This window comes from Bubalus bubalis, chromosome 1, assembly GCF_019923935.1.
Source record: "Bubalus bubalis isolate 160015118507 breed Murrah chromosome 1, NDDB_SH_1, whole genome shotgun sequence".
NCBI lineage: Eukaryota > Metazoa > Chordata > Mammalia > Artiodactyla > Bovidae > Bubalus > Bubalus bubalis.
In genome coordinates, this window is record NC_059157.1 from 122,001,185 (window position 1) to 122,023,574 (window position 22,390).

General features: G+C 35.5%; 1 protein-coding gene across 8 annotated transcripts in view; it reads right to left on the reverse strand.

Annotated features, from left to right (window-relative positions):
• The window catches only part of LOC102396581 (interleukin 1 receptor accessory protein), a 150,458-nt gene that overhangs the window by 15,561 nt on the left and 112,507 nt on the right, over positions 1 to 22,390 (reverse strand). For all 8 annotated transcript variants that reach the window (XM_025286529.3, XM_006060983.4, XM_025286509.3 and 5 more), the window contains 4 exons: positions 15,953 to 16,118; positions 15,403 to 15,474; positions 13,301 to 13,427; positions 10,677 to 10,825 (listed from right to left, as the gene is read on the reverse strand). In XM_025286529.3, coding sequence (XP_025142314.3) covers positions 10,677 to 10,825; positions 13,301 to 13,427; positions 15,403 to 15,474; positions 15,953 to 16,118 — 514 coding nt within the window. The remainder of the gene's footprint in view (positions 1 to 10,676; positions 10,826 to 13,300; positions 13,428 to 15,402; positions 15,475 to 15,952; positions 16,119 to 22,390) is intronic.

The window sequence follows — 22,390 nt, forward strand, 5'->3', positions numbered from 1 at the left end:
TGATGATTTCAAGAAGTTCCTTATGCTATTTAACTAATTGAACTCAAGATAAATAATCCACAAGCCTGATTTTCTAAATGGTTTGAGTCACATTTAGGAAGTGCTCTAAAAAGCTTTCAAATATAGCTTTGCTGGTTTGTTTGAAAGGCTGATCCTTAGTCCACATTTTCTGTCTGCCCCACCTCAAGTCTCTGATGTTTATGGATAAAGATTTTACTCTGATGCAATCCCAGATCAAAGGGTTTCCAGTCAAAGGGGTGATATAACTGACCAAACTGGACTCCTAAACTACGTCCATCTTTGTTCTCACTGATAATCTAAACAGGATGGAGACAAATTTCGTGACTTGCTCTACTGTTTCTTTCTGAATCAGAATTCCCTCTATCCTTTTTCCAGAGCCCAAATTTCCAGCTAACTACCCTTGGTTAAGCCAGTACAATAGCTCCGGTCAAGCTATCAGTCTACAATCTTGTTTCTCCTTGAAAACTTAAATTTATCTCCTTCATATTCATTATCATAGTAGGGGCCTTGTTATCCATTGACTCTCCCAACCAAATACCAGCTGCTTGAGTTTTCAAGTATTCCCTGCCACAGAATATTTGTCTATTCTTTGCTAAATTGTTGGGACTACTTGACAATTTTTGGTACTACAATAATAATCACTTGCCTGAATAACAAAGAGAATGTGTGTATGTGCGTGCATGTGCTAAGTCCCTTTAATTATGTCCGACTCTTTGCGACCCTATGGGCTGTAGCCCAGCAGGCTCCTCTGTCCATGGGATTCTCCAGGCAAGAATACTGGAGTGGATTGCCATGCCCTTCTCCAGGGGATCTTCCCGACCTAGGAATCGAACTGGAGTCTCTTATATCTCTTGCACTGGTAGTCAGGTTCTTTACCACTAGCGTCACCTGATAGTAAATCAAAGATTTATGACTGAATTAACCTTCAGACCTTATTTGTTTGGCTATTTTAGTTCAAACTTGTGCATTTTGAAAATCAGCTTCTGGTCTTAGAGAAGTGACGGGGCAGCCTTCTCTCCATAACATGTAAAATATTATGATGATTTAGGGGTATGCAAAGATTTCTTTTTTTTTTTTTTGCAAAGATTTCTTAGAACAAAGAAAACAATAACCATTAAAGAAAACATCAATAAATTACACCTCATCACTAAAATGTACCACTGAAGAAAGGAACTGGCAAGATACAGAGTGGGAGAAAGTATTTGCAAAATATCTATCCAATAAGGAACTGGTACCTAGGGTAGAAAAGAGAATTGCTCAGATCTGATAATGAAAATACAAACAACTTACTTATAAAATGGACAAGGTATTTGAACACTTATAACACAAAAGAAGACCAATGACTAACAAGCACATGAAAAGGTGCTCAGTATCTTAATCATCAGTGAAACAAAAACTACAAAATGAGGTGCCACCACACACTCACTAAAATGGCTAAAACTAAGATTGTTGTTTGCTGTTGTTTTGGTCACTAAGTCATGTTTGACTCTGTGACCCCATGGACTGTAACTTGACAGGCCCCTCTGCCCATGGGATTTCCCAGGCAAGAATACTTCAGTGGGTTGTCATTCCTTCTCCTGGGATGAGAATTGAACCCAGAATTGAACCCATGACTCCTTCATTGGCAAGTGGATTCTTTACCGCTGAGCGCCAGGGAAGCCCCAAAATAAAGAGTAACAACACTGAATGACAAAGATGTGAATACACTGTTTCAGTGAGAGGGGAGAATGATACTACCACTTGGGAAGAAAGCTCTGAGAGTTTCTGATAAAACTAAGCTGGTAATTCTACTCATAGGTACTCACATCAGAGAAGTAAAAATAAAAGTCTATAAAGAGCTTTGGATAAGAATGTTAACAGAAATTCTTCAAAACTGTGAACAACCCAGATGACCTCCACCCAGATAAAGAATAACTAAGCTGCAATAAGTTCTTTAAAAAACAAAACAAAAAAACCACCACCAACAAAAAACACTACTTGGCAAACAAAAGCAACCAACATACAACAGCATGACTATTAAGATTATTTTCTGAGTGTAAGAAGCTTTATAAAAAAGTGCATTCTGTATAGGTCTAGGTATATAAAGTTCTAGAAGAGGACAAAAATAGTACATTCTGATAAGGAAAATCAGAACAGTTGCTTTGACAGTGGTGGAGAAGGTAGGAGTAGCAGGATTGATTGATAAGGGGAAGGAGTGGGAGGTTACTGTCTATGGTGATAATAATATTCTATATTTAATTTTAAGTTACACCATAAATATATACACATTTCTCAAATATTATCAAAGTTCACATAAATGTGATTTGTAATTTGTCACTGTATACAAACTTTACCTAGAAAAAACCTAAGAGAACTATAAATAAATATTAAAATTTGGATAATACAAGATGCTTAAATGTTTAGGTGATAACTTTTACTCATGTCTGTAACTACTTTAAAGGTATAAAAAATAAGATATATTAATGTATGCATAGCAGAATGGATTGATGGGTATATGTGATGAAGCAAAGATACCAAAATGATAGAATCTATGCAGGTTATATAAATGTTCACTGTATAGTTCTTTCAACTTTTCTATGTATCTGAAAACTGTCAATAAATTATCAAAATATAAAAATTAAGATGAAATAAACCCGCAGATTAAAACAAAGCTGAGAGAATTTGTCACCAGCAGATGTATGCCACTAGAAATATTAAATGCTTTTCCAGCTAAAATGTTACCAAGAAGGAATAGTGCCAGAAATGGAAAATATGCAAATAAAAAAAATAATTTTTTCTCAGTTCTTAATGTATTTAAAGAATACTTATTTAAAGCAAAAATAATAGCAATGTATTGTGGCATTTAAATGCAAATTGAAATGCATTGTAACAATAAAACAAAGACAGGAGAGAAAAAAATGGAACTTTACAATTTTAAGATTCTTATAAAATATGTGAAATGATTAATTCAAGGTAGATTGTAATAAGTTCAAGATAAATATTGTAAATACTATAGAAAAAAATTTTTAAAATAACACAGAATTACTCAATATACCAGCAAATTTGGAAAACTCAGCAGTGGCCACAGGACTGGAAAAGGTCAGTTTTCATTGCAATGCCAAAGAATGCTCAAACTACCACACAGTTTCATTCATCTCACATGCTAGTAAAGTAATGCTCAAAATTCTCCAAGCCAGGCTTCAGCAATATGTGAACCGTGAACTTCCAGATGTTCAAGCTGGTTTTAGAAAAGGCAGAGGAAGAGATTAAATTGCCAACATCCACTGGATCATCGAAAAAGCAAGAGAGTTCCAGAGAAACATCTATTTCTGCTTTATTGACTATACCAAAGCCTTTGACTGTGTGGATCACAATAAACTGTGGAAAATTCTGAAAGAGATGGGAATACCAGACCACCTGATCTGCCTCTTGAGAAACCTATATGCAGGTCAGGAAGCAGCAGTTAGAACTGGATATGGAACAACAGACTGTTTCCAAATAGGACAAGGAGTACGTCAAGGCTGTATATTGTCACCCTGCTTATTTAACTTATATGCAGAGTACATCATGAGAAACTCTGGGCTGGAAGAAGCACAAGCTGGAATCAAGATTGCAGGGAGAAATATCACTAATCTCAGATATGCAGATGAAACCACCCTTATGGCAGAACATGAAGAGGGACTAAAAAGCCTCTTGATGAAAGTGAAAGAGGAGAGTGAAAAAGTTGGCTTAAAGCTCAACATTCAGAAAACGAAGATCATGGCATCCGGTCCCATCACTTCATGGCAAATAGATGGGGAAACAGTGTCAGCCTTTATTTTGGGGGGTTTCAAAATCACTGCAGATGGTGACTGCAGCCAGGAAATTAAAAGACGCTTACACCTTGGAAGGAAAGTTATGATCAACCTAGATAGCATATTGAAAAGCAGAAATATTACTTTGCCAACAAAGTTCCATCTAGTCATGGCTATGGTTTTTCCAGTGGTCATGTATGGATGTGAGAGTTGGACTGTGAAGAAGGCTGAGCGCTGAAGAATTGATGCTTTTGAACTGTAGTGCTGGAGAAGACTCTTGAGAGTCACTTGGACTGCAAGGAGATACAACCAGTCCATCCTAAAGGAGATCAGCCCTGGGATTTCTTTGGAGGGAATGATGCTAAAGCTGAAACTCCAGTACTTTTGGCCACCTCATGTGAAGAGTTGACTCATTGGAAAAGACCCTGATGCTGGGAGGGATTGCGGGAGGAGGACAAGGGCACAACAGAGGATGAGACGGCTGGATGGCATCACCGACTCGATGGACATGAGTTTGAGTGAACTCTGGGAGTTGGTGATGGACAGGGAGGCCTGGCGTGCTGCGATTCATGGGGTCGCAAAGAGTCAGACATGACTGAGAGACTGAACTGAACTAAAAGTCAGTAGGCCAAAGAGGCCAAATAGAATACCAAGAAATTATCAAATTAATCCACAAGAAGGCAGGAAAGGAGGAAAAAAGCAAAGAATAGGTGCAACTCCTGGATAATAAGTAGGAAGATGGTAGACTTGAAGCCAGTAATGCTAATGATTACACTAAAGATAAATGGATTAAACATATAAATGAAAAGACAGAAATTATCATGTTGTATTAAAAATCAAAAGCCAATAATATGCTATCTTCAAGACATGTACATTAAACACGAAGATATTGATAGATAAAACAGAAGAATGAACAAATTAATTTAGGTGGCTAAATTAATATCAACAGAATATTAATGAAAAAAAGACAGGTCATAATTTAAAAGAGTCAATTCATCAAAAAGACATAATAGTCCTAAATGTGTATGTATCTAAAAACACAATTCTAAAATATGTGAAGCGCATGGAAGAACTGAAGAGAGAAAAATACATAATTCTATGCAAAAATTTCAACACTGCTGTCTCAGAAGATGAAAGTTTAGCAGTTTAAAAAAAAATCAATAAATATATTGAAGACTTGAACATCACTGACATCAATTGACTTAGCTGACATTTATAGTACATCAAAACTGCAGAATATACACCCTTTTTAAGTGCATGTGAAACATTTACCAAGATAAACAATCTGCTGTGACTTTTAAAGAAACACCAATAAACGTAAAAGAAATGAAATGAGGCAGAGTATATATTTTCTGGCCATAACAGAATTACATTAGAATTTATAATCAACTGTGCTGCACCATGTTAAGTACTTGTTACTTGCTCCCTGCAGTCTCACAGACATTCTGGGAGTTGAAATCGAAAGAAGGACAAATGGAAAGCTTGCACCAGTTCATATATACAGTTTGCATCAGAACCACAACCTGAGCTGAAGCCTGTCTAGCGCCAAATCCTCTGTTCCTTCTACTTTGCTCTACAGTCTTCCCAAGTAGTTCTAAGTCACAGGTACCCTTTCCCTGCCTTTTAATATTCATTGCTGAATTTTTCAATTACCTAGACTTAAATGACAATGTGAAATATCAAAAATTATCAAGATAAAGAGTGCAAACAGTCATTTCTAAAATTCAATTACATTTTAATATATAACATGACAAAAAATGTAATCTGGAAAATTCCCAAACATGTATAAATTAAGTAACACATTTCTAAATAAATCATGGGTCAAAAAGTAATTATAAAAATTAGAAAATAATTTGAATTGAATGGTAATGAAACTTCAACATTTCATCATTTGCATGTTTAAGCTAAAGTGGTCTAATGAGGGAAGTTTATAGCTCAATGCTTATACAGGAAAATGAGAGTTATTTAAAAATCAGTGATGCAGCTTTCAACTTCAGATGATAGAAAAGAAGAACATATTAAATGTAAAACAAGCAAAAAGAAAAATACAGAGTAAAATGAATAAAATACAAAATAGAGAAAAAGAAATGAAAACAGTTTTGTTCATTGAAAAAAATTGGTAAAACTGAAAATCTCTTTCTTGATTGATAAACAGATTGGATGAAAATATAAATCGCTACTATCAGGAATGATGGAGGGAGAATCATGATAAATCCTGCATGCATTAAAAAAATTACAAAATGATGTAAAAACTTTTTATGCCAAAAATGTGACAACGTAGATAAAGCATGAAAAATTATTTGAGGAGACAAATTCCCCAAATTGATACATGAAGAAACAGAATATCCAAATAGCTACTAAAGAAACTGAATTCATAATTAAAAGCTTTCCCATAAAGAAAATGCCAGACCTAGACAGTTTCATGGGTAACCCTTTTAAATATTTGAGTAAGAAGTAATATCAATTTTATACATAAGCTTTCAGATAATAGCAAAGGAGGGGTCATCATCCAATTCATATTATAAGGCCAGCATGGCTTTGTTACTAGTCATATCATTGCAAGGAAAGAAAATCTCAGACCAATATCTCTCATGAACAAATATATGAGCAAATTCCGTAACATAGAAATCTTCTAAGATATTAGCAAATCAAATACAGCTATATAAAAAGGGTAATAAATCCTGATGATGTTGGGGTTTACCTCAGAAATGAAAGGTTGTATCAACATTTTGAAATCAGTCAATGTAAAGTATAATATTAATAGAATAAAAGAGTAAAATATATGATCATCTCAATGGATAAGAGTCTGAAAAATTTCAAGATACATTCATTATAAAAATAAAACGAAACAAAACTCTCAGCAAACCAAAAATATAAGCTTAATACTTCATGTAGATGAAGGTTGTCTACAAAAACTTACAAGTAGCATCATACTTATTATGAAAACTGAATGTTTGCCATCTAAGATAGGAAGCAATGCAAACATGGCTGTTCTCCATTTTTGCTGATCGTGCTACTGGAGGTCCAAAAGAGTGAAACAGTCAGGAAAAAGAAACCAAAAGTAGGAAGTTTGGAAAAGCAGCAAAAGTCTGTTTATTTGTGGGCTTTCCAGGTGGCAGTAGTGCAAAGAACCTTCCTGCTAATACAGGAGACATAAGAGATGTGGGTTCCATCCCTGGGTCAGGAAGAGCCCCTGGAGGACAGCATGGCAGCCCACTCCAGTATTTTTGCCTGGAAAATCCCAGGGACAGAGAAGCCTGGAAGGCTATAGTCCACAGAGTTGCAAAGAGTCAGACATGACTGAAGCAACTTAGCATTCACACCATGATCAAGTGTACAGAAAATGCCAAGACCACACACATACACACAAAAACAGAAACCCTATTTAATTAGTGAATTTGGAAAAGTCAAATGGCCATAAAAGTTAATTCCATGTTCTTTTTTTTTTACAAATGTGCATTGAAAATGAAAACATTTAAATATTATATATGAAAGCATCAACAACATAACAGAGATAAATTTAACAGTATGTGTGAAAGACTTGAAACCAAAAAAGAAAGACAAGCATTGCTGAGGATATTCAATTAGTCCTAAATAAATTGAGATATCATGTTAATGAATTTAAAAACTCAATATTGCTAAAATTTCAATTCCCATTGAATTGATTTATAAATGAATTTGCAATTCCAATCAAATCACAGGAGCCTTTAATGTAGAAATAGACAAGCTGACAGTAAAATCTACATGAAAAATATATGGTCCCTGAATCCATCTTGGAAAAGAAAATATGGAGGAAAGGACATAAAGTATATGAGCACATGATATCATGACTTACTTTAAAGCTGTCCATCAAGACTAAGTAATATTGGACTAAAGACAGACAAACAGATTAATAGAACATAATAGGGAATTCAGAAATAGACTAACATTAAGAGAGTCCTTTTTTTGGTAAGTTGTAAAATCAATTCAATAAAAAAAGAAAAAGAGAGACCTTTCAATGTGGTTTCTGTATGGGAAAAAAAAAAGACATGGGTCATAAGCCTAAATATAAAAGTCCTCATAAATGAAACGTTGTTAATATAGGGTTTAAAAAAGTACCAACTATAATAGAAGAAACTATTAAATGGACTTCTTTGTCAAGGAATTCAGAGAAGGACCCCTTCATATAGTATATGAACATGAACACAGATATCACCTATGAATCTCAGCATTAGCCAGCCCAGAATAGAATCCACATAAGCAAACACACAGCTCTTCCGGTACTACTAAGTGCACAAAGAACCAACCGCGTTATATGTAATACGAATATAATTTCAGCAGGGATCATCTGGTCTAGTGGACACACTGCTGCTGCTACTGCTTGCCAAGTCACGTCACTCATGTCAGACTCTGTGCAACCCCATAGATGGCAGCCCACCAGGTTCCCCCGTCCTTGGGATTCTCCAGGCAAGAACACTGGAGTGGGTTGCCATTTCCTTCTCCAATGCAGGAAAGTGGAAAGTGAAATTGAAGTCGCTCAATCATGTCCGACTCTTCGCGACCCAATGGACTGCAGCTTACCAGGCTCCTCCGTCCATGGGATTTTCCAGGCAAGAGTACTGGAGTGGGCTGCCATTGCCTTCTCCTGTAGATGCACTAGTCATTTCATATTCCTAAAGCCATTCATATTAAACTATTAGGAACACAGCCTTCTGTGAAAGAAGAGTTACTCAAAGCAGCTCTGGTGGACAGACATCCTTATCACTCCTAGATTCAACATGATTTCAATTGATTGTTTTGATTCTATCCATCTGACACTGTTATTAATTTATTATTCCTCCATAATTGTTTCCCAAAACACATGCCTTAGAAGATGAAACCCACAAAAATGTTCTATACCTAAAGAATCTGGAATCAAGTCAATTTGAATCAATTCTACCTACTACATTTCAACTCTACTACATTTCAATTCAATATTCATTTCAAGTATTAACATATGAAAGAACCATGAGGCTCTGAACTAAATTAACTTGATCGATTTTGCTTATCACAGACCTTAATTATACTTGAGTATAAAAGCCTTTGTCAAATAATACCTACAAAAGTCTTGGGCAAGTAATAAAAAGATCTAACATAAGCAGATCAGCCCTGGGATTTCTTTGGAGGGAATGATGCTAAAGCTGAAACTCCAGTACTTTGGCCACCTTATGCGAAGAGTTGACTCATTGGAAAAGACTGATTCTGGGAGGGATTGGAGGCAGGAGGAGAAGGGGATGACAGAGGATGAGATGGCTGGATGGCATCACTGACTCGATGGACGTGAGTCTGAGTGAACTCCAGGAGTTGGTGATGGACAGGGAGGCCTGGCGTGCTGCGATTCATCGGGTCGCAAAGAGTCGGACACGACTGAGCGACTGAACTGAACATTCATTGAGCATTTAATATTTATATATGTTTATATGCCAGTAACCATGCTGAGTACTTTAAAACAACTTTGTGAGGGAGTGCTATTATTAATATTTTGCCTACTTTAATTAGAAACTGAAGCTCAGAGAGGTTAAGTGATTTTTCCAAGGTCACAGAATTGGACAGTATTCCAACATAGGCCGTCTGTGTCTAGAGTACAAAAAATGAATTGCAGTACTATGAAGAGGCTTAGTAGTACTCTTAGGAACTTACTTTGGGAAACACTGTCTTATAACATGCAGTTCAGTCTTCTTTTTTCACACTGCCTTCTGAGGACCAGAAGCAATGAACTATTCAGAACCAATCCACTAAGTCTCCTTAAGAGGCATCTATTTCAGGCTTTGGCTCTTTACTTCCTAAGTTGTAATAAAATGCTAAAGTGAAGCCTGTTTGTCTTTTTTTTTTAATCAGTTTTAAATGAGGTTTAAATCCTATTGCAAAATGCAATAGTTTTAAACTTAACATTTTTAATTTTTTTGTGTATATATTAAAGGCTCTAACTTTGACATAGGTCCAAAATGATTCTGAATGGGTTGACTTCATGTGATGAATCATCCTTATTATTATCTAGATCACTGAAAAACATTCATGAAAGGATTCATTATCTAGGGTTCTTTGTTAGGTGAGAGACCTAAAGAAAATCTTAGACACAATATGTTTTAGGAGCAACAGCTCACACAAGAAAGCTTTATGATTTTTATTTATTGTAGGAAAATATAATAATATCAACAAAGAAATCATTTCACATCAATTTAAGTAATAGTTTAATTAATTTTCCTTTTAGCAATTATGGCTAGTGGTGTACTAAAAACCTGCTTGAGATATTGGCACAGAGTGTTGAAAATTATTTTTAAATTATATTTTTGAGAATATTTTATATCTTACTTTACTTACATGCAATTAGATGATTGCTATTTATAATGTTTCATTATTATAGATAATGCTTCTAAGAATATCGATAGGGACATAATTCTCTTTCTGTTAAGTTACTTGTTCAAGAAAAATTCCAAAAGTATTAAGTCATATGGTATGACCAGTATTTACGACTTCTGAACTCTGCCATCAATGATTTCTAAAATGGTCTTTACAATTCACCAATGATATGTGGTTCTACCAGTTTTGTTATATCTCTGAGAACAGGAAATATTCTTTAGTTTTCTTTTTTCTTTATAGATACGGCACTGTGCCTCATTATCATAATCATATGAAAATTTTAAGTCACATATGGGCATTAAATACTAAAACCATAAGACATCATATTTTCAGTATCATTATATAAATGGAAACTCGCAAGATTTTTCATTCAAGTTTAATTCATCACTATGTGTCAGAATGTGCTAAGTGATAGAGCTCTCGTTGTCAATTTCTCCTTTTTCTTTATTCACGGGAGGGTTGCATTTAGACTTCACACATTCATCTGCTGAGTGCATCCATTACCTTTCTGTTTCACATTGGCTGCTCTGTCAACCTCCCCTTTGGCATTTCTGGCATGACAGACATAATTGCGCTTGAGATCCTCAGCAGTAACTTTCTTGATGCTCAAAAGCTGAGTTCTTGTCTCGTCTTCTGTTACTTTCAGAATTACACTAGGAGTAGGAAAAAGAAAATCAAAGTATTAGTGAGACTCAAGGGCCAAAGGCTGTATGTAAATCAGACAAGTAGATAATAACAGATCTCCCAGGTGAGGACAGACAGAATGTCAATAAGCTGTGTGCTCATGATCCTGAAGATACAAAAGGAGACTAGCCTCTGGATTCTAATATCATTCTTTACCATCTATACTACACACAATTCCAATATCTAGATTCAACACCCAGCATTAGCATCATACTACAGGTCACTCTGCAAAGCGAAGGGTCTCCTTTCCTCAAATATATGAGGCAGGATGCAGCATTGATTCAGTGAAGAGGCTTCTGAGGCCTGACCCCTTTGAATTTTGATCGAGGTTTTGCACTTACTGGTTATGTACTTTGAGCATGGTAAGTAATCTTTCCATGTCTTAGTTCCTCCTTTGAAAAGGAGGAAACTGGCAATACCTACATAGTGCATTGCATGTATTAACTTACTCAAGAATTCCGAGGATTGAGTATGTTAATTCATAAGTATTAGAACAATGCATGCCTACATTCTAAGTCACTTCAGTCATGTCTGACTCTTTGCAACCCTATGGACTTTAGCCCGCCAGGGTTCTCTGTCTATGGGATTCTCCAGGCAAGAATACTGGAGTGGGTTGCTATTACCTTCTCCAGAGATCTTCCCAACCCAGGGATTGAACCCATGTCTCTTATGACTCCTGCACTTGGCAGGTGGCTTCTTTACCACTAGCGCCACCTGGGAATCATTAGAACAATGCTTAATAAATATTCATATAAGCTATTATTATCATCTCACAGTAATAGCTGATGCATTTCAGGGATTTCCAAAACTTGGATTTTGCACACATATTGAACATTTTAGTTAAAATGCTGAAACCTCCTGGTTATATCCTAAAGAAAGAAGAAACTTCTCAGAGCAAGTAAACTTTGTGAAAATAAGTATATCCAATTCTCTGCAAGTCAGAGATCAAGTGCTTTGGGTCTAAGATCAAGACTGAAGATCTCTCTGAACTACTGTGCTCAAAAGGAAAAAAAATAAAAATTCTCTCTCTTACAGTTGACTGACATCCAAGTTCTTATGAAGTTTACTGTCAGTCATGAAATCTTGGTTAAGGGCTGTGATGGAGTTAACCTAAGTTGAACTGCACTGCTCAACTATGAACAGTGACTTGTGTCTCAATAGCAGCAAGGAGGAACAGTATGACTATCATTACTGTTCATTCATTATTTTTATAAGGGTTGGAAGTGCAATGTTCAGAATTCCTGAAACGGTCAATAACTCACTCGCCTTCTGTGCATTCAGTCACATCTTTCATCAATTCCTTCAGCAAAAACTGCTTCAATTTCAGGAAACTCCTCCTGTATCATTAAATATATTCTGTTTCTTGAAACTACACCTTTGTATATGATGTAAAAAAATGATTTTTTTTCTTTTTACCAGGAACATACTTTTATTTCTTTCTCCAGTTTATTTCTACTTATCCTTCAAATCTTTATTTAGGCCATGTATCATCTGAGACGTATTACCTAACTCCCTAAAGCTAACTGGAACTTCCAACTAAATCTTCCCAAATATCCAATACTTCCCTTTTACTGCATTTATCGCATTGCACTGACATCTTTGTTGTATCATTGTTATACCTGTAAAATCTATGCAGTTAGGAACTAAGTATCTTGCATATTACCCTATGATACTTCATAATTTCTGTATAAAGTCTGAGTTTACTACTAGGGAATAAATATCTTTTAACTTCTTGAAGTTCATGTAACCTAAGATCTATCAGCACATAGATGATAAGGTCTAAGTTTTCAGAACTACTTTGTCATGCAGTTAGCTGCTCATTTTTATTTATTGTTGCAGTCTTCCTTGCCAAATCAAGCCACTTCAAAAAAGTCATGTTTATTTATGTCGTGACCCAGCCTGTTATTTTAAAAGCAAGTTATATTACCACCTCATCCACTTAAAAAATAAAATTTAAAGAACATTAATGTTTTTAGTCAATATTAAAAATTATCACTTATAAATGTGATATATGTGCTATGAAAATTAAGAAAGGAGAGGAAGGAGATAGGAAATATATGCTTACTGGGAGATAAGGAACTAACACAACTATCTGAGGCACAAAAACATAGGCCCAGGCTCTAGACTTGAGAAACAGAACAGGGCCATGCTGGCAGGCTTTCCTCTGTCTACAACTCTAAATCCTGGCCTTTTCATTCAGATAGGATATTCATTCCAACTGCTTTCAAGCAGGTATCATAAAGATATAATCATCAGGTAGTATCTGGGGCTTGGATTGCAAGTCTGAGAATCCTGTTTTGGGATAGAGCAACTAAAGACTTGAAAATGAGGCTGATTTTTGTTACTGACAGGCAAAAATTAGAATTTTCATCAATTAGCATAAACCAGAAGGCATTAGGTTGAGGAACAAGGGTTAGTCACCCCCTTGTCAGTGTCAATGATACCTTTCATTAACAGATACGTCAATAGTGGTGTCCTCTGGCTTTTTTCCATCAATGGTCCACCAAATCTCATTGCGAGAGTCCTTCAGGTAACTAAAATAGACTTTACAGGGAATGAGTAGCTCTTCTCCTAAAAAAAACAAGTTAACTCATGAGTTTGTAACTGTCACATGGTTATATTGGTTGTATTTTGTGATTAATCAGAAGTTATGAAAGTTCTATGTGCCTGTAAGCTTACTTCTGACTAATTTTCAAGTGGACTACCATAAGGTAACATACCATACTTCACTGCAAAACAAGCAAACCAGGAAAAGGACAGCAGCTTTTTATATAAAATTATTAGAATGCCCATCTTTTAATAGAGCCGATATATGTCCTAAAACGACAGTATTTGTTCAAAAAGGGTCTGATAACGCTTCTTTTCTTAGCCCTAAACCTCCATGGACTGCTCTTGTCCTTTGTTATTTCCCTCACCAACAATGAGAGATGGAGGAATGGTTATCCAGATATTTGGTCCTTGGCCCAGAGAAGATGAGGTGACGTCATCGCTGAGAGGACTGACCAGGCAGCTGTATCTTGAAATATTCAAGTTATCACGGTTCAGTCAATGAGCTTAAAGACAACTTACAAATAGAAAGGCTATGCTATCCTTCTGAGATGGAACATGGTGAAGACAGGGGGAATTTCTAGGCAAAACATGGTAATAATAATTGTAACAACAGCAGCAGACTCACTGAGGACTTTGAATGATTCCCTGTGCTAAATGTTTTAGCTACTTATCAATAGATACATTTAATTTTAACAAGATATTATGAATTAGTTTTTAAATTAATGTTTTACAGATATAAAAATTGAAGCTTAAATGCTATCCCAAGGTCAAATTGCAAATAAGTGGCAGACCAGGATTTCACCCAGACTGACCTGTTTTTTTTTGCCCAGAACAGTTCTGTTTTATGCTTGCTTTCCTAGTTAGTTATTAATATTGACTGCTTTCATTCTCAAAAGGTGTCCAGGTTGAGATGATATATTATATTGTCATCCCAATTTGAACTGAGGTTTGTCTCACTGAGTGGTCATACTCTAGCCTCTCTTCCAATGCAAGGTTCTTATGCCATTCTCTAGACAGTTGCCTATAACAATATGTACAAAGATAAAGTGACCACGGATTCAGGCATGCTTTTGTAACCATAATATGACAGACAGAAAAAAGGCATTTAGATGATTAATATGGGTTTACCTTGATGCCAGAAAGAATGTTCATATTAATATATAAAACCACTACTGAGTTCAGAAAATCTGGTCCATCCAGGATTGGCAGATTCCCTCAGTGTGGTCTTGTTTTTTTCACAAGGCAGATCACTATTTGAAACCGTACCTTAATTTGAGGGGGTTATTGTTCTCCATCTGGATTGAACACTGCTTCTATTATCTTTAGAACATTTTAAACAAATTTTCTTTTATATCTTTCATTGGGTTGGAATTGAATATATTGGGAAGGATACGATATAGAGGATGTTAAAATTTTCTATGGTTTTCAAGTTAACTTGAGAGGCTTCATGTCAGAAGAACAACATATTATGCCTTAACTGGTCAGTTCCAAATAATTCTTGTGTAGAATGAAAAATATGAAAACTAAAAGGAGAAGAAGATAGCTGGTGTAAACATTTGACAGTGTTCAAATCAAAAAGTACCAGTTTTATTGGTTATTACCTGTTGAATTCCCAGTTCTGCCTCCAGTCCCACTCCCCACTCCTTTGTAGTGGGATAGAAGATTAAGGAAGTCTTTTGCTCATGTTGAAGTCTCGGTAAACCAGAACCCTGCACAGGCTAAAGTTTGCATCAAACAGAAGTCACTAATCAGGAGAGGAAAATTGCTCACAGAGGGAAAAGAGAGCATCTGCCCTGAGAGAAGCAGAGAATCGCTGAGCTGCCCAAGAGATCAAAAAAGGAGCTCATCCCCAGAGCTGATTTATTTTCTGATAACACTTCTGTTTCAATTCATGTGTTTCTCTACAACAGCTCTCTATGCTCTTGCATTAAGTGACATTTTTAGTCATTGTAATTAAGAGAATCTAACTGCTATTCAGAGGCACAACTGTAATTACCCGGTTCTTTCTCGTAGACCACATGATCATCAGGTGAATAGATGTGGGGAGGCATTGCATCGTTTGGGGAGCCTGTGGTAGAGAGGAAGGAACCAAGGGAGATGATGTCAAATCACGGACCTTTAATTTCACATAACCTATTTCAAAAATCTGCTCTTCTGTGAAGATTGCCAAACTTCCTGGCACAATTTGTCCATTCTTGAAAGGGCCCACAGTTCCATGTACAATCAATTACAACACTTCTTTCATTTAAAACAAGCAAACAAAGGGAAAAGAATACATTAAGTATCCTTTGTGTTTCAGACAGAACTATTTTATCCACTGTTTTTGCTTTCCAAAGCCTATATGAGGTAGATTCCTTTTTCATACTACTTAGAAATAAATTGATTTCAAGTCTTCCTCAATTGTTTTTTTCCTACATATTTACAGTAAACATAAAAGCTAAGCCACTTTTCTTTCAGAACTTACATACTTCTTTATAACAAAATATTAAGAGCCTGAACAAAATTATTGCACTTTGCTGTGTGCACTTAATACAAATCATGCTTACCGACCACCTTTACAGTCTGAGTTCTGGTGAGAGTGAAGGTACGTCCATTTTCTGGATATGTGACCACACATGTGTAATCTCCATTATTTGAAACCATGGCTATGATAAAACTCAAGTTCATGCCTTCAGGTAGTACATTATTAAAGTTATGTATTTTATGACAGCCCTAAGAAGAAGTAAAGGAAAATATGTTTACATGCATAGAAAATACACAAACACATACATGCACATCTAACTTTGCACAGAACACAGACATATCTACGCTGGCTACACTTTTTACAAAACTATTTTGGTCCTAAATTTGATGATGTTTCTGCTAAGAAAGAGTGCAGTAATTTTTATTATCCTTTCTATAAAAGGGAAATTAATATTCTTAAACTAAAATATGAATTCAAAAGCACAAGTTTCCTGTCTCAAGACCTAGTATTCAAATTCTGGGAATTTCAAGTTAATAGTAAAGCAAGGTCAAAGTTTCAAAAAAAAAAAAAAAAGATGGTTAAGGAAGCTTAAGCAAATGCATACACTGCTACTTAAAAAACAACTATTTTCCAATATTTCTTCACTGATTATGTTAACTCAGAGTACAGTCATACTGACAAGCTAGGCTCTGCTTTAGATGTCTGGTTTTGGCATTCTTGATCATTCTGTTGAATCACCAGATCAGTTATTTCCAAACTTTTTCGTTTTTCTTCTGTTTATCCTATTTTTAATTTGAATAGTATAGACTCCAGAATTTAAAAGTAAAGTATATTTTATGAGTCTTGGCAAAAGTTAAGAGTTTATTTGTACTCTAATTCATATTTTCACATAACTCAGTTGCTCTTTAAAATTTTGATGTTGAAATATCTCATTCAACATAACTAGAATCTTGTTTCGGATCGCTCAGCCCCACTAATTGGCTGTATTGTTTTACTGTTTTCCTTTAAAGAAAAGAACCAATACATCATATGTGACGAAAATATGCATGGAACATTTACTTTTGGAAAAATTTGTATTTTTCTTTTAAAAATCAATACTTTATTTATGACAAAAAGAACTGGGCATCCTTAAGGTACTCCAGATCTTTAAAAGTCTCAGGAGTCTATTACCAGCTTGTACTTTCAATTTTCTATGTTCATACATTTAACTTTAATTCTTCTATCCTTAAGGTTTTCTTACTTCAATTCCTGGAGCATATGTTTTGAAATATGACAATTCCACTAAGTGGCACATTTTGTAATTCTCTGTCACAAGAAATAACATCTTTTAAGAACAGTACTAAACTTCTGATTCATGGTGATGATCATCAAGAGGAAGATGACATATACTCAGTTATTTTTCCTGGATATGAATATAACTTATCCTGTTTTGATAAGCAGTGCCTCTAGACAATTGTCACCTCAACACAGTATTTCAACACTCTAAAGTTATCCACACTATAAGGCAACAAAACCCTGTATTCTTATAAGAAGTTTATGTCATATTTGGTTTAAATTGAGTTTATACTATCTATAGAACTTTTTAATTTTTCTAGCAACTTTTGGTTAAACAGTTCAAAGTTATTTTCCTCTTTCATGTGTTAGCTTAGCTGTTCTTAAGTCCATGTGATGTAGACAAATCAGATTAAATATGCCTTAGTTTTTTGGGTGGAAAACAACGAGATAGATAAAGAGATATTCTAGCTAACACAGTGCAGAGCTAAAACCCATTTTTTTTAGACAGCTGAGTAAAGGTCTTTCACTAGCTTCTTGATGAAGAATGAACACTAATCTTCATCCATTAGTTGAGGCTGAAAAAAATTGTACTGAGACATGTGCATTGAAAGGACTGATTTTGAAGCTGAAACTCCAATACTTTGGCCACCTGATGCAAAGAACTGACTCATTTGAAAAGACCCTGATGCTGGGAAAGATTGAAGGCAGGAGGAGAAGGGGACGACAGGATGAGATAGTTGGATGGCATCACCGACTCAATGGACATGAATCTGAGTAAACTCCGGAAGTTGGTGATGGACAGGGAGGCCTGGTGTCATGCAGTCCATGGGGTCATAAAGAGTCAGACATGACTGAGCGACTGAATGGAACCGAACTGTGCTTAGGTGTACTGCATCATTGTATCCTTATTCCAAACTTAGCAAGTCTAGAATGTTCTTATGCCCATTTTATAGATGAAAATACAAAGGCCTATAAAGGTTAAGTGATTGCCATTATCATAGAGCCAGGCAGTGTCAGAGCTGGAATTTAAACCTAGATCTACATGTTTTGAGGGACTTGCTGTTAATCCCACCAGACACTATCTCCCCACCCACTGTGGTTCTGACCCACCTGGGACCAGTCCCAGTATTAATAGTGTGATATGGTTGTTATGTGAGCTTAATTCTTAGCATTAGTGGTAATCTGGAAAAACATAGTTTTTGGTATGAGAAGTTAGCTACTAATACTAAACTTGTCAACAGCACTCCTTAAAAAAGTGTTAAAAATATTTTTTTTCACTGTAGTGTATATATATATGCATATATATATATATGCATATATATATGTCAATAGCAGAAACTATAACACAATATTGTAAAGCAATTATACTCTAATAAAAGAAGATCCAAGACAGTCAAAAGGTTAAAAATATTTCATATTTTTCAAATCAGTAACATAAAAACACACACAAAATTTTTTTTTAACTCACCAAATATCATTTATGTAAAAACTATTTAAAACATATTGCTTTAGGAGATATACTATGTGCTACAATTATAAAGAAATGCTTCAGACTCAAAGTCTTCTCATTCATTCATTCACCCTTGAATATTAATCAATAAACTGCATGCCAGGCACTTTTCCAGGTTCTGAGAGTACAGCACTGAATAGAACAAGAGTCAGGCCTCATGGACTTCTCATTAACAGAGAAATGGAATCTGACACATCTAAATTGCAAGGAAAATGTTACAAAACAAGCGTGTGTTGATCTCTTGCTAAAGTCCTCTTTCTCTTCACCTTATTCCAAACTCTTGAGGATGGACTTGAAATAGGGGCTGAATACACCTGACTATCATTGATTCTATGTGTCAGTGTTGTAAGTCAAGTTCTCTGAGATTTTCTTTTCTTTCCATAAGGTAATATAAAAATGTAGGCCAAGGATAGGTTTTCTTGGAGCTGATTTGATTGGAAAAATATTTCAAATTGAGGAACATTCCATACACAGGTATGGAAAACTTTGGAGTCTAATCTACCATTCAGAAAAATCTGATCATTCAAAATTAAATTAACAACAAAAACAATAAAAAGCTATTAGACCTATAACATGTTAGAAGAGGAAATGAATAAAATATTATACATTATAGGTTTTTATGTATGTAGTGGGGGTAGCTTCAGGGCATTGTTGAACTAAAAACACCCATTAACTTTAGCCTGTAGTATCTGATGAGCTCTGCTTTTTATAAGCATCTGCTTCTCGAGGCCCTTCATGGACCTAAGACATAAAGGGAATTTTTGAACATAATGAATTATTCCTGAAAATAAATCCTTCATATTTTTGGTGATTTCAAAATCATTCACTTGGAATCCAGAAAAAAAAAAAAGATATGAACAGAGATCTTGATACCCAAAAAATAATAAAAATACATTTCTAAATATAAGAAATAGGTTAACAACATGTGGATTCCATTATGAAGTAGACATCTGACTAGAAGACAAGTCATTCACTGAATTGAGTCATCAGTTCCTCATTCTGAATTTGAAAGAGAGAAGTTAAATAGGAGAGCAACTCTTCAACCACATAATAGTAGCCTTGGCAACCTACCACAGTATATAGGTAAAGATAAGCACAAGAAATGACTTTGAGATCCTCGAGAGGAAATAAATCATGTGGTGAGGTATGGGGTGTGGGTGGGCAGATGGCATGACTAAAAAAGAACAAATATTTCCATTCAATAAGGCCTACAGTTTTTAAAGACCTCTGTTAAGGAACAATGATGGAAAAGACACAGTTCTTAACCTATAGATGGAGATATGCAGTCTAGTGGAAGACTGCAACAAATACTATGAAAGGCATACTGGGATGGGGAAGTGGAGGAAGAAGACCAAACAGAAAACATTTAGAAAATCTGCATGGAAAAAGAAGATCTGAACTGGATCTTAAAGGACGGGTAGATTATTAAGTCATGAAGGAAGAGGGGAGACATGGAGAGGTAGCCTCCAAGGACAGAAAAACGTACAAACAACATCCCTTCATTACTCTTATAGCATTTTGCTCTCCATGTTAGCACTTAACTAATTTCAACATAATCATCTCTTTTCATTTATCTTATCTCTTTCTCAGAAAATTTACTTCCATGGAGTAAAGTGGGGAGCAGGCAGATTAGTACTTCATCTGCACACCCAGCAACTGCTCAATACTGGACACATGGTAAATGCTCAATATATTGGTGTTGCATGATCAAAATTATAAACTGAACCAGAGAAGCAAAGACACAATACATGGAGTTGCAAGCTCACGTGGAATGCAAATGATGAAAAGATGGTGAATATACAGACTTATAAAGATACGGGATGGGTGAGTCGTAGGATGAGTAGGGAAAGTAGAAATAAGGATAAAAAGAGTTAAGCTGAGATACGAGGATAGAAGAGTCAAAAATATCTACTGACATTTTTGCTCCCCAAATTAAGTTGTTATAAAATACACCACACTTGTTCAAAAAGACTCACAAAAGTTTTATATACCAGTCACTTTCAGTGAGCAGAACTATGTCACGCAATATTCGTGCAATAAAAATTGACAGAATCCCCTCTAGATGTCAGGCCTTGAGTTAGAAGCTAGGCATTCAGTAGCCAGTAAAAACAGAAATGGCCCTTATTACCATCATATCTTCTAGTCCAAACTAATTCATTCAATTTTTAATCAATTCCTAAATCCAAAATACATTGACTCAGTTTTGTGATATGTGCTTGATAATCAAGGGAAAGCAAAAGAGAGAAGACACTACTTCATACAGAAGAGAGGAATGCAATCATTACAGTAACAAAGTTGAGATATAAGTTAAGTGCCATCAAAACACAAAGTGGGTAATTCATCCAGCCTAATTCACCCTGAAGGAATCACAGATATTTGAATTGAGTTTAAGTTTAAAAGATGAACCTTTAGGTCCTCAGAAGCTCTAAAACTATATGTAAAATGCTGTGTGTATTTATGCATATATGGAATTGTGTGTATGTGTGTGCTCAGTCATATAGTTGTGCCCAACTCTTCGAGATCCCATGGAGTGTAGCCTGCTAGGTTCCTCTGCATGGAATTAAATAGGTATAATTTGGAAAGAGAATATGATACATACTTTCTTTATATAATAGACTAAGTGCTGTACTATGCTAAGTTGTGTCAGACTCTGCAACTGCATAGACTGTAGCCTACCAGGCTCCTCTGTCTATGGGATTTTCCAGGCAAGAATACTGGAGTGGGTTGCCATTTCCTCTTCCAGAGGATCTTCCTGATACAGGGATCAAACCCATGTCTCCTGCATTTCTTGAATTGGCAGGTGGATTCTTTACCACTGAACCACCTGGGAAGCCATACTTTCTTTATACCCAAAGTTAAATATCACTATATAGGGACTGTAGGGAAAGGAGAGATAAAGAACCAACCAAAATAAGTTGTCAGATCAAATTGAAATGAGCACTTTAAAAATAACATCTATTACATAGACCTTGTACTAATTTCCTGATAATATGTGCTTCCTGATAATATGGCCAACAAGAAGGCCAACCCTGGCAGTGTTTCAGAAATGTGCTTTATTGATGGCACTTTCCAAACATTTTCCTATTCCCTGACAGGTTTCTAAACACTATCCAAACAATTGTGATGAATTTCATACTGAAAATTAAAGGTGGATATAAAATGCCAATTTTAATGATTATACTAAGGACACAGACAACAAGCTTGTTTGAAAATTTATATCCAGAATGGTATCTATACTGTTAAATATCAATTGAGAGCATTTCAGCAGCTGCTATAAATGTAATACCCAAAGCATTCAATAAAGTGGTCTCTCCAATCCTCAGGAAGAAAGGGAACACTGACTTTGTTTTCATAAAGTGTCTTTGGGGAAAAAAAAATTCAAATACCCAATTACAACAGTGAGGAAGAATAACCATCCATTAATATGAACGTCAAAATGACTTGTCTTATTTTAAGGCTCATGTGTCCAAAACATTTAACAATAATAGTGAAAACAACAAGACCATACTTACCTGTGCCATGACCACTATATATCTGGTAGGCTCTGTGAATAAATAGGCAGCCTCCAATTTATACACATGTTGTGTTTCAGAAGTTCTTTCAGAAGCTGGCTATTTGAAATTCAATAAATGACACAAACCGCAGTTTGCTTTTCCAGGTTAGTTACAAATACGGGCTTACTCAACATCTACTGAACATCGATTTCACTCACAAGACTGTTGAATTAGAGAACTG